General features: G+C 44.4%; 1 protein-coding gene across 1 annotated transcript in view; it reads right to left on the reverse strand.

Moving 5' to 3' along the window:
* The window catches only part of TMC5 (transmembrane channel like 5), a 44,729-nt gene extending 31,780 nt beyond the window's left edge, over positions 1–12,949 (reverse strand). The window contains exons 1-3 of the mRNA XM_081089781.1: positions 10,833–12,949; positions 8,419–8,564; positions 6,020–6,106 (exon numbers count right to left, since the gene is read on the reverse strand). Of these exons, the coding sequence (XP_080945907.1) occupies positions 6,020–6,106; positions 8,419–8,564; positions 10,833–11,716 (1,117 nt within the window). The 5' untranslated portion in view covers positions 11,717–12,949. The remainder of the gene's footprint in view (positions 1–6,019; positions 6,107–8,418; positions 8,565–10,832) is intronic.
* Positions 12,950–13,857: the final 908 nt, after the last annotated feature.

Below are 13,857 nucleotides of genomic sequence, written 5' to 3' on the forward strand. Positions count from 1 at the left end.
ACTATTGTCAGACACTCTTCCACATGGAATGACTTCCCCACCTTTTCTCCTGATAACTCGTGATCACATTTTGGGTCAGTGTGGCAGATACTGTTGGCGGCCTTCCCCAGAGTCATCTCTCCTTTTTTAATAGAATCCCGATTTTGTTTAGAAATATACCCTCTCCCTCACATGGCCCCGAGCTTCTTCAGGGTGGGACCCATCTCCAGGCACCCGGGACGGGTCCTGATGAGTCCAAGCCCATCCTGAAGGTCCTGTCCCCTTGCAGGTGAGCGATTTAGGCACAGGCATGTGACAAGATGTTGGCCAATGTTCTGTGAGGGGTGGTCTGCAGAGGAGCTTCTTGGCAAAGCTTTTCCTTCTCAAAAAAGCAACGCTCAAAACACAAGGCAAAGACATCCTGCTTCTGGAAGTTGTGTCCACATATGACACCTGGAAGTGTTGTCACCATCTCGGAGTGGAGAGGGAGCCAGCTGGGGGCCAGCTGGGGCACCAAATGAGGGAGTGGGATGGCTCCCTGGTCAAGCTATTGGGTCAGAACCTCTCATTTTATAACAGCTGTGGGCAAACTACAGCCCGCGGGCTGGATCCAGCCCATTTGAAATGAATAAAACGAAAAAAAAAAAAAAAAAAGACCGTACCCTTTTATGTAATGATGTTTACTTTGAATTTATATTAGTTCACACAAACACTCCATGCATGCTTTTGTTCCGGCCCTCTGGTCCAGTTTAAGAACCCATTGTGGCCCTCAAATCAAAAAGTTTGCCCACCCCTGTTTTATAATGACACTAGAGGCCCAGTCCACGAATTTGTGCACAGTGGGGTCCGGCTGGCCAGCCCCGATCAGGGCCAATCAGGCCAGGCCAGCCGGGGAAGGGGATCTTGGAGGTTGGCCAGCTCGTCCCGCCCTCTGGTCGAACTCCCAGTTGAGGGGACAATTTGCATATTATACTTTTATTATATAGGATTCTGTAATTGAGAGTCCCCAGGAGAGGGCCACCAAATCACTTGGTCGAAGACGAGGAATTTGTGTTTCTTTCTCAGAGAGAAAGAAAGGAGAAGGAGGGAGAAAAAAAACAGATTCAAGGAGACAGCAGCCTGACAGAAGATGCCCCAGTCTTCATTTAAGGGGCTAAGCCCACACAATGCTTTGGTGTAAGTGGATTTTTTTTCCCTCTTAGGAATCATTGAGAGAGGCTAGACTTTATGCCTCCAGTCTTATGGAATGAAACAGGAACGGCATCTAAATGACCAAACAGCGCTGACCTCCAGAGCAGAGAGGCAGGGAGGTCTCAGCTGAGAACTGGCTTCATGGTGGACTTGACAATAACAGGCATCCTATGTTGCCGAATCCAGGGTGGGAAGGAATTGGACCAAAGCAGAACAGGGTGGTGGTTAAGGTATCAGGCTTGGGAATCAGACAGACCTGCATTTGGGTTCCAGATCTGCCAGATCACTTAACTTCCCTCAGCCTGTTTCCTCATCAAGCAGATGGAAATGACAAGCATGCCTGCCTTAGAGGTGTGGAGCATGGGGAGAAACTACAACTAAATTCAATGGATAACAGAAAGGAAGTGCTCAGCAGAGAGCGAGGCCCACCAAATCAGCTTGATCAAGCTCAACTCCTTTTTAGGTGTTAGATGCTCTCAAAGTGACCCCCTTTCTCAGTCCCTGGCATCCTTGGGTTATCTACCAAATCTTCAACCTACTTGATGTCTTAAAACTAAAAATCCCTGGGGGTCACTTGTAAGCTGTCTTTGCTCATTTGCCCCAGCAACTTACTACCTTGAATGTTTTCATGGGAAGTACAAGGCGTGTCCATGTCCACAAGGTCTGGGCTATGATGCGTCTGAGAAAATGATTCATTCAAAGATGAAAACCGTAGCAACTGCTTGGCCTTCCTGTCATTCCGGCGGCTGTAAACCTGAGGGTCTTTCACATCGATGTCAGATACGGACGAGACCATGCCAAAGCTCGAGTTCACCCCCGACTTTGCTGGAACACTCAGATTTGAGGATCGGTGGTTTTGGACCCCAGATGGAACATTCTCAACATTAATGATGATTTCATTCACTTGGTCATCAGACAGCATCTCTCGCCTCCTCCAAGCCTAATTCTGCACGGAGGTGGCCTCCCCAGACCTCACGCAGCGGTCACACTCGGCGTCGGTGAGAACCACCAAAAAGCGGGCTAACATCACAGAGGGATGCTCCATTCACACGTTTTAAAAATGCCAGGATGACATTGCCAAAGTCAGCCTCATACAAACCACAGCCTAACTCCCCACATCTACACTGGAGGGGTCTCCTAGGAGGAGGTGTGTTTTCCTGAAGAGTTCTGTCTCGGTAGCTAGGGAAGAAATCGGAAACAGAGCCCTTCATTAAAGACAATGGGGTTCTAGAACCACAAGTCAGAGGTTCTTCTAAAGGCCTCATGACCAAAGGGCCAGATTTTCTTTTCAGTTTGGTGCCTCTGGCCTAAAACTCATATTTTATAATCATGATTTTATATGCCTACATAAATCTAGGTGGGTTTATAGTGAAACAATTATTATCTCCTGATCACCTTGCATGGCCAACGCTGAAACTTGTCTGCCTCCCAATACCCGTTCTCCACTTTTCTCCTACCAGCAGCAGCCTCCTTTCCTGTGCAAGGACTGTGCCCAGTTAAAATTCTCCCAGCTTCCTTTGTGGCTAAGGGTGGACCCAAGACCCCATTTTGGCCAATGAAACATGTAGCTTCCAGAATGCCTTTTATTTTTATTTTGTTTGTTAATCCTCACCTGAGGATATTTTTCTATTGGTTTTTAGAGAGAGTGGAAGGGAGAGGGAGAGAGAGAGAAACATCGATGTGAGAGAGACCCATCAATTGGTTGCCTCCTGCACTAACCCCAACCAGGGCCCGGGAAACCTGCAACTGAGGTACGTGCCCTTGACCGGAATCAAACCCAGGACCCTTCAGTCCACGGGCTGACACTCTATCCACTGAGCCAAACCAGCTAGGGCAGCATGCCCTTTATCTTTTATTATTAAATCTTTATTGTTGAAAGTATTACATATGTCCTCCTTTTTCCCCATGGACACCTTCTAGCCTGCTCCCAACCCCCAGGCCTTCACCACCCTATGTCTGTGTCCATGGGTTATTCATATATGCATACAAGTTCTTTGGTTGATCACTGCTCACCCACCCACCCTCCCCTGCCTTCCTTCTGAGATTCCAAATTCCGTTCTGTGCCAGAATGCCCTTTAAAAGCTGACAGTTGGCCGAAACCGGTTTGGCTCAGTGGATAGAGCGTCGGCCTGCGGACTGAAGGGTCCCAGGTTCGATTCCGGTTGAGGGCATGTACCTGGGTTGCGGGCACATCCCCAGTAGGAGATGTGCAGGAGGCAGCTGATCAATGTTTCTCTCTCATTGATGTTTCTAACTCTCTGTCTCTCTCCCTTCCTCTCTGTAAAAAATCAATAAAATATATTTAAAAAAATAAATAAATAGAAAATAAAAGGTGACAGTTGGCCTGGTTTTCCTCCTGACTAGAGGCCACCCTTTTGAAAACAGGAGGAAAAACATTCACCTGCTGAGGTTGGTGGAGGAAAAAGCTATGGAAGGCGCCTCAGTCCTTGAGGACACATGGGCAGAGCTGCCGTGCAAACATTGACTCCGTCCCTCCACATTTCCTGTTACGTGAGAAAAATAAACCCCTTTGTTGCTAAGCCACCGGCAATTTCAGTGCCAGGCGCCTGAACACGATTCCTATCCCAGTGACCCGATTTGGAAATCCCCTCAGCCCAGCTGCTTATTTAACAATTGGAGAAACTGAGGTACAGAGAAATGAACCGACCTCCTCCCTGTCACACTCATTAAACAGCAGGATTGGACTAGAACTCTTCTCCTCCCCACCAACGATAATGAACAGTAATATCTGCCATTATGGCAAGACCAGTACCTTAAATAGAGTATATTATTTAATTTTCATCATCACCCTATGAAGTAGGTATCCTAATAACTCCAATTTTATAGCAAGAAAACTGGGGTCACTAAAGCAGAAAGTAGCAGAGCAAACCCAGCTCTGTCTGGCCCCAAAGCGGGGCCTCTTAATCACTTCATCCTGGTCCCTTCATGCAACAAGATGTTGATGTATTGCTCCTTCATTCATAAAAGAATGACTATTTATGTGCACCCACCCTGTGCCAGGTGCTCCCTTAGGTGCACAGCATAATCCATCGAAGTGGCCCTTGATCAGAAGGCTGTCCTCCAATGAACTGTACATGGTTGGAGAATCAGAACTAACTCAAAGCAAACAGTGAAGAAAGCCAGGTTCATTTTTGGGTCCTTCATTTCTTTACCTCTCTCTGCTTCCTGGGGGCTCCTCTTTTACCAGAGCCCCAAACCTCATGCTGGCTAGATAGAGCAGTCTGACGAAGTTTAAAGACTTTTCTTTTCCCCAAAGTTAAAGTCATTCTGTGCTCCAGTGGGAACCAAAAGGAGATTGTTTATGTCCCCATGGTTTTCTCTCCCAAGTAGCAATAGCTAACCTTTGTGGAAGATACACACCCCCTTGAGAAGGCTCTTAAGAATGAGGCTACATTTCTATAATAATAAAAAGCGTAATATGCTAATTAGACCAGATGGTGGAACAGTGGAACAACTGTCCGGATGACCTTACAGACGACCTTCTGGAGGAAGCCAGGGCTGTGAGGGCTGAGGCAGCTACTGGGGCTGTGAGGGCTGAGCCCCTTGCACGAATTTCATGCATCGGGCCTCTAGTTATCATATGAGATGGGAGGCTTGAAGGTGAGAAATACTATAGTGTTAAGTCATGGAACTCCTCAATTTTTGTTGTTAGGTAGAGGACGCCATGGGTTTGTTTACTGTTCACAGATTTGCCTCTAGGTTCCAGCATTCCATGGCCTCTCTCCTCTGCTTCTTCATTTTTATTTATTTCTTTTAAAAAAATTCTTTTTATTGATTTCAGAGAGAAAGGGAGAGGGAGATAGAAACGTTAATGATGAGAGAGAATCATTGACCAGTTGCCTCCTGCACATACCCCAGTTGGGTACTGATTCCGTAACCCGGGCATGTGCCCTGACTATGAATCAAAACATGACCTTCTGTTTCATGGGTTGACACTTAACCACTGAGCAACACTGATTGGGTATCCTTTTTCTTTCTTAGTCTCTGCCTCTGACCAGACCTTTATTGTGACACACAGCGGTCATTGCAAAGCTTCCCGACTGATTTCAAAGCCTTCTGTCTTTCACCAGTCCAACTGCTTCTACACTCCACCACCATTAATACTTATATGATGATTCAGAAAAAAGTTGATCAATGTGCTGCCACCTCACCATTAGATCTATTAGCCACAGAATGAACATGTGACCCAATCTTCCTCCCCATGGTAAAAATGATTAGTCCACGTGTGGGCATATGGCCCCAAAAAGTGCTGGACAGAGTCATTTCTCAGCATTGACTTAACAGACCCAGGGAGAAAGAAAGACTTTCTGATGAGGTTGTTGAGCTGAGGGTGTGTATCTAGTCCTGCTATTGGTCAAGCTCCCTGGCCTGTGGAGAAGTCCAGCACAGGTGAGAAATTGATGGAGGAAAAGAGAGTCCAGGTGGCAATAAACCCCTGGCTTCACATGCAGAGACCCTGGTTGCTGTAACTCATTCAACAAATATCTCTGAGCACTAGTAATGTGTCAGGCACTGTACAGGTGCCGGAAAGTAATTCTACCTTCAATTCTTTGTTTCCCCCATATCCTTCCCCATGCACAAGCCAATAAGTTCACTTTGGGCCAGTGTGACTTGGGTTTCTGTCACTTGCAACCAGAAGAATCCTAATGAAGCCACCTTGATATATAGAAGAGAAAAAATTCTTCATGTCTAAAAGAAACCCCCATTATGATAAATTTAGGAAGTACTGTACTGCTTAGTACCACACTGGAGGCTAAGAAGAAATGGCAATGTCTGCATTGCTTGAATGGCAATGTCTCTAGGGTTGAATTTTTGGTCACTGTCTTACCTTGGGGTGACTTGTACCAATCACCTCCAGACGGTGAGTTTCCATAAGCTGGGCCAGGGATACTTTCATCCACATAAGCAGGGTTCACTGGAATGAAGAGGCAGGAGACATCACCATTAATCCCAACGCACTAGATATTACAGAGCAAACAATGGTCAATAAGACTGAGACCCTGACCTCAAGGTTCTAACAGACTAATGATTAGCACTTGGGTGAAAAATGGGACACAAATTCAAAACCAGTGCTATTCAATGCAAACAGCCTTGATTGGTGGTTGTCATTTGACTATAAGTATAGTTAAAAATAATTGTTACACTGAGATTCAGGACATACCTTCACATGAATAACTAAAAAACAAGTTTTCCAAAACAACACTTTGCTTGACTACATAAACAGCATTCTGATATATTCTGATTCTTTTCCATTTCATTTTAAAAAATTAATTTCACAACTTGTTAATTGTTTGAAAAATACTTGTCTAGGAGGGAGGGATGCTAGGTGGAGTACCAAGGGGCTTTAGGGTAGTGAGACTATTCTGTATGATACCATAATGATGGATACATGTCTATTATACATTTGTCCAAATCCATAGAATGTATGACACCAAGGGTGAACACTGATGTAAACTATGGGCTTTGGATGATAATGATGTGTCACGTAGGTCCATTGATTGCAACAAATGTACCAACGCTGGAGGGGATCTTGATCATAACAGAAGCTACTTGTGTGGGGGTTGGGGGTATACATGGGCAATTTCTGTTACCTTCCCCTCAATGTTACCGCAAACCTAAAAAATAGTCTTAATTTTTAAAAAAATTTAAGCAAAAAAAAATTTATCTAGATGACTGAGGTTCCTTCCTAGCATTTTATGATGGTGCATAAATGAATGTAAAATATGACACGATTTTCCTAGGGACAGAGTCCAGTCTCAGCGTCTTCATGACAGTGTCCCATTTCACCATATTTTGATTCAACCCATGGTAAACATTAAAGGCTCAACACCTCAAAGAGGAAACGGAGCACATTCTGATGGTAACATGCACAAAATTGCACTGCAGGAGGCTCCGGAACTTCTCGCCAAAGATCCATTCCCAGGTTCGCTACTTATTCGCTGTGTGCCATGCCTTTGGGCATGTTACTTAACCTCTCTGAGCTTCTGCATCTTAGCCTCTAAATCAGACATAGTATCTTTTATTCATTATTGGCCCATAGGTGTCTTTTTAGACATTTCTTCCTCATTGCCCTTCCCCATGAAATGTTAATACCACAGATAGACTATACATTTAGACTGTATACCTATTCATGTGCAGTATGTGTATCTGTGCTTTATATATAAAAAGGAAGGAGCTTTTTTACGGCCTTTTAAAATAAAATTTCATCCCTTGGGATTGATTTTGCCCCATTGATCATGCGTGGCATAACGTTTGGAATAGATTAAACGAATGTTTTCTATGCAAACACGTAACAGTGGGTGTTTCTCATTAGTGCACGGCAATGCACCCCACCCGCTCCTCTCTGCCTGCTTCCAACTCTTCCCCGCCTGCCTCTTCAGGGCTGATCAACCCTCCATCTGCTCCAAGCAGCACTTGGGCCCCTCATTCTGTTCTTGGCTGAACACCCCTACCTTTTCTTGTCCCCGTGGGCTCTAAGTTCCTGTAACATTGACTTAATAAACTGGCTTCCTCGACCAGTAACCAGTCCCCTTTTCCTCTGACAACATAAGAACTGGTAGCATTTACTTTGCCTCCCAGAGCCAAACCTTTACATAGCAGGTTCTGAAGATGATGGGATTTTTCTCATATTAATAGTCTGCCTGCTCCTTTTCTTAAGTCTTAAAGTGCCGGTGTCACCTACCCACTCAGGCTTTAAGTCACTTGAGGGCAGAGCTGCCTCTTACTCCCTCTGCCTCACAGTAGGTTTCGAATACACAGGTGCTGACTGTCTAAAGCTGGCCACGGGCAGCACACAAACTGAATTTAGCTCACCAGTGACTTTGGTTGCCCAGCTCAGAGTTTTTTACATTTTTATTATTTTTTTGGAGCATGTAAAAATCGGGGGGGGGGGGGGTGGCATTCACATAAAAACAAAGATTTCTCACTTCTTTAGAAAAATCTGAGGATCTGGCCACACTGAACCCACATTTCCCCGCATAACCGCAAGGCATGGACCCTGGACGTTGGCTACATCACGTACGCACAACTCCTACCTGGCCTGCTCTGATACTTAATGATACTTCTTCTTCTCTAGACACTGAGTTCTCATTCCTTGTAATGTGGGTGCTTGAGTGAAGAGAGATACACCAATTCTTCTATTGCTGTAAATCTTTAATGATTGTTGCCCTAAGTCCACTGAATTTTACTTTCTTCCCAGGATATGATCTCATTTTAACAAATGCTTACCATAGCCATTATCAGAGTGGCCATAGGGATTTGCCATCTCCATGGATTCCATTTCAATGTTTTCAGGATATTCTTCATGCTGCCTTGCAAGCAAGCCCAAGGGGCTGACACGCCCATGATGGACTGAAGATGTTCTGCTGAGCACCCTGAAATCCCAACATGATGGATCAACATCCATCCAGTAGCATGGTAAGGACAGTCACCCATTCATCCATTGATCCAACCATCCATCCATCCATGTTACAATTGCCAAATAAATACCAACCATGTATTAGGCATGGGCTGGGAAGTGAGGACATAAAGATAAAGACTTGGAGTATCTACCCTCAAGGAACTCCCAATAAAACCCGGTACAGCGTCTTAGAAATAGCCAAAGGCAATAATAACACACGTACAGTGGGGCCTTGTACAATAATAATACAAGTACGAGTTTAATTCGTTCAGTGACAGAGCTTGTAACTCAAATTACTCGTATGTCAAATCAAAAAGTGAACGAGTGAGACATGTGATGCTGGGCTGATGTTGTGGCGTTCACTGTGACGTTCGCTGCGCCAACTAGCGGTGGGGTATCTGAAGCTGGCTCGTAACCCAAATTTTAGCTCACAACTCAAAGCAAAAAATTGGTCAAGACAGCTCATATCTCGAAAAACTCGTTAGTTGGGACACTCGTAAGTCAAGGCCCCACTGTAGTAATTGTTGAGGATCAGAAAATAGGCCCAAGTAGTTTGGAGGAAGGAGAGAAGAATTCTGGCTGGGAGTTTTGGGGGAAGGGGTAGGAATCTATATCCAAACTGAGATTAGAAGGATAAATTCATACATAAAGAGTTAAGAGGAGGGCATTTCAAGGATGAAGAACAGCATAAATAAAGGTATGAGACCAAAAAGTGCTGAATATATACAGGGAATGGTATGAAAATAAGTTAATCTGGCTCATTTAAATAAATTAACAATGGTTCTCAATTTTATGTGTATACCAATTCCCAGACCCCACCCAGACAATTAAATCAGAAGCTCTGAAAGTTGGGCCCAGGCATCTGTATTATTTTTAAAGTTTCCCAGGTGGTCGGGTAATTCTACGAATCAGCCAAGATCAAGAACACTGATCTTAGATATAAGGTTGAGGTAGAGAAGGGATAAGAGTGGAGAAAGAAGGTCAAGTCTTTGGCTGGCATATTACAGTTAGCCCAGGGCATCCTCATTTTAAAATGTCCTCACAGGTGCAGCCTTTCCCCCAAAGGCAATAGGGTCTCATGGAAGATGAGAAGCAAAGGAGTGACAGGGTCAGAAGTGTATTTTGGAATGATGAATCCGGCAGGGAGGACAAGACCAAGGAGGACAATTTGACCTGGTCTTGTTAACCCTACTATTTAGGACAAAGACATTTTGACCCTGGTACATACCCAAATCCCATATCCTTGTTCCTTGAGATAAAACAAGCCATTAGTTTTTGTTGATTTCATAAATATTACTAGTAGAAACAGTACATGCAAAATGAGACTCATATTGATTAGAATTTCACATGGTAAAATTTGTTACCAATTTTTTTTAAACCTCACTTGAGGGCATGTTTTTGATTTTTGTGTGTGTGTGTGTGAGAGAGAGGGAGGAAGGGAGAGAGAGAGAGAAAGGAAGAGAGAGAAAGATGAGAGAGAAGCATTCATCTATCAGTTGCCTGCCCCGTATGGGGATTCAACCTGCAACCTAGGTATGTGCCCTGACCAGAATTGAACCACAACCTTTTGGTGTACAGGATCTCACTCCAATCATCTGAGCCACACTGGCTAGGACTTATTATCGATTAAAAAAACCACACACTTACTAAAGAGTTACATCTTGTTGGCAACATGGACATTGAAAATTTTAACCCAGGAAGAAATTAGATTTGGTAGAACTAAGTCACTCAAACTAGAACTGCATCTAGTAAAATTGGTCAATGACCAAAAATTGAGGGAAGATTACAAGTTTTTTTTTAATGGCTCAGCCATAAAGATAACCAATTGAAGAATTAAATTGAATTCATGGAGTTAGACCTTCAAAAGATTTTCTTTATTGCAATGCATTCCTGTTGATACACTTCTGGTTAAAATGTTTGTGGTCGTAACTATCAAGCCTTTGGCCTGCAAAGTAGCCAGTCAAAACAGGGGGGATCTAAATGTTTTACAGGAATTAGATACCAGGTGGAGCCTGGAGAAGGTGTTATTCAAGCAAGAGCTGAGGAAAGATTATGTTCAGGTAAAGGCTTGAAGCCTCAGGCTGAGAGTCCATGGCCCAGGTAGGGTCTACAGGTAGGTATGAAAGTTTCACCGTAACTTCAGGTCACGAAAACCACAATATGTGTCCCTAACCCAAACAATGCCAACCGAGTTTCATTGATTCAGCCTCCACCCCCAGGGGAGGGAGATGCCTGCACTTACCCCCTGGTCATTTCCAGAGTCTTGGAAGAGCCATAATCACGATCATCTTCAGCATTTGGGTAATCAGGCTCCCTCCCAAAATGTAGAGAGTTCTGATAGTCCTCAGCACCGGGATAATCTGGTTTCTCTAAAAAGTGTGGAGAGTAAGATTGATTCTCAGCACCTGGGTAATCAGGCTCTCCCAGGGTATCTATGGATGGTTTGATCCTGGAACCAGCATATCCTTGATTCCTTCTAAAGCCTGGATAGTTGGAATTGGCTCTGGGGCCAGGATGGGTAGCATTTCCCTGAGCCCCAGGATAGTCTGGTTCTCCCAAGAAGTCAAGATCATCAGGATTTGTTCTGGAGCCCGCATAGTTTCCACTGCCTCTGGAACCTGCAAAGTCAGGATTTCGTGGAGATTCAGAGTAGTCTGGCTCTTTGAATGAGTATGGATGGTACGGATTGCTCCAAGAAGCGTCTGGCTTTGCCAGAGATGTGGGATAGTCTGAACTTCTTCTGGAGCCTGCGGAGTATGGATTGCTCCGGGTGCCAGAGTAGTCTGAATTATTCTGAGACCAGGAATAATCTGGTTCTGCTAGAGACCGGTGATAGCCTGGTTGTCTTCTGGAGTCTGCAGAGTACGGATCGTTTCTGATGGCAGGATAGTCTGGATTACTCAAAGATCCAGGGTAATCTGGTTCTGCTAGAGACCGGGGATAGTCTGGACTTGTTCTGGAGTCTGCAGAGTATGGGTTCCCCCTGGTTTTGGTGTAAGCGGAGTTGTTCAGAGAACCTGGATAATCCTGGGTGTTCAGATACCCCTGCGTGTGGTTCCGAGACTCTGAATAACCAGGGTAATCCGGCTCTTCCTCATACCCATTATTCCTGTAATAGGCAGACATGCTGGGACAGATCCTTCACCGTGGAATGTTCAAGTGTTCCTGCATTTGCGCGACTCAGGTATCTTTTTTAAATCTGAAAAGCAAAAAGGAAGGAAAAGGTCAGATGTTTTCCTTTCTTCCCTACAGAGGTTGCTGGTTAACTCCCAGTATTTGTCCTTCTTTCTTTCATAGTTGGGTACTCAGCTGCCCAGAATAAAGTCTACATTTCCCAGCCCCCTGTGCACCCAGCTGTGGCCATTAGTGTGGTCAATGGGATGTGAGCAAAAGCCATATGTACAACTTTCAGGTTGTGCTGCTAAAAGGAAGGGGTATGCGTCCCCTTCTCAGGCCTTGCTTCTTGTGGCTGGAATGCGGAAGTGATGGTGTGCCATCTTGGGCATGCACACAAAAGCAGCACCCACCCTACCACCCCAGGCATAGCAGCTCAACAGAGGGATGAAGCCTGGGTTGGTGATGATGTCACAGGTCAGTGCTGACACATCAGCTTGGGCTTTTATGTCAAGAAAAAAAGAAACATTTATCTTACGGAAACCACTGTTTTTTTGGGTCTCTGATATGTGTGGCCAAACTTTTATCCTGACCAATATAATCCCTCAGTTGGGAAGGAGGGGTACTATGAACCAAAAGCTTGGAAGGAACAAGGACTTTTTGAGTCCTTTGATTGCACTAGTGGTTCTAGAGTTCAAAGCATAAATTAGTATGAATGCCTGAAGGAAGATGGTTAATGGTAACTAGAGGACTTGTGTAAGGAGACAATCGGTACCATCCCTTCCAGTTTGAAAATATGATTTTATGAGTTCCATGAACTCTAATCTATAGACGCGACATATGTTGAAATTTATAAAGCAAAACTTCAACACTTCTGATTTATAACTGTGCTGGATATCTGTTGGGGGCCAGATGTAAGCTGGCAAGGTCCTTGCACCTAAAGGGGCTAGCAAGGCTGGGACCCTTACCCACACAGTTTTCCCAGATTTGTTTGGATGGCGGTTATTGGTAGAATAAGAGCAACCTTTGTAGAATGAGAATAGCCTTTCATAGCTTACCAAGAAGTCTGTAACTATTTACTGAGATATGCTGTACTGAGAACTTGTCCTTCTGTTCTGTCCCTCCCTTAGAGATTAAGAGGAACAAAGAATACATTCCTCTTGACAGACCTCCGATTCAGTGTGTTGTATATAAATAGGATTGTGTGGCTAATAAAGTTGCTTCAGTTCCTCAAGAACTGGAGTCCTCCTGATCCCGCTTTCCTGTCTTTCTTTCTTTTCTCATTTCCCATCTCCCTGCCTCAGCCCGGCTCAACCTGTCAGGCTGGCCCCAGATATCGGTTGCTTTTACTTGCTTATTACCCATCTCCCCTTTTTTTGCATCAATGCCCTTATTTTCCTCTGGACATCTGCCCCTCTCCCACTCTTGGTCCAGGTGATACAGGAATTGCTGATGGCATTCCTAGTACCAAAGATGGTCACATGACCCAGGCCTGGCCAATCACTGTCCACCATGCCCCTGCCCCAGGGTTTGGTTCAGGAATGGGTACATAACACTATTCAGTCTTCTAAGACTTTGACTAGAATTACTGGGAAAGACTGGTCCTTATGTCACTAGAGTTGCTCCAATGATAGACTATAAGCCTGGAACTGCTGATGTAGTATCAGTAGTAACAGTAAAAATAATAATAAGTAGGGGAGAAAATTTAAAGGAATAATCAATAGGATTTGTGGACTAAATCTATATGGGAAAGGGGAGAGGGAAGAGAAAATAAAAGACAAAAATATCTCCAGGCAAACCAGCATTAGATGAATGGTGAGGCCTTCAAAAAATGGAAGTAGACAATTTTCAAAGTTCAGCTAATGTTTACAAATTTATCTTTATGCAAGCAAAAGTGGTTAGACTTTCGGGTGAGTAATCAGAGCTGGAAACAATTAACCTTCTTCCATCACCTATAGTCTTAGAATGTTCATTTTCCAGTTCCATATTTCTCAGCCTAGTGTAAGTCCATTTTTCTTTATTTTGTTTCTGCCAAGCATCCGCTTCTTTCTCTTATGGAAACAGTTTTCCTTGAGGAACAGCCCCACTCTCAGTCCAGGTGTGGACATATGAACCAATCAGAATTATTTTCTTTCTGGCCACAGGATTGGGTC

This window comes from Myotis nattereri (genome assembly GCF_964212035.1).
Source record: "Myotis nattereri genome assembly, chromosome: 4".
Classification (NCBI taxonomy): domain Eukaryota; kingdom Metazoa; phylum Chordata; class Mammalia; order Chiroptera; family Vespertilionidae; genus Myotis; species Myotis nattereri.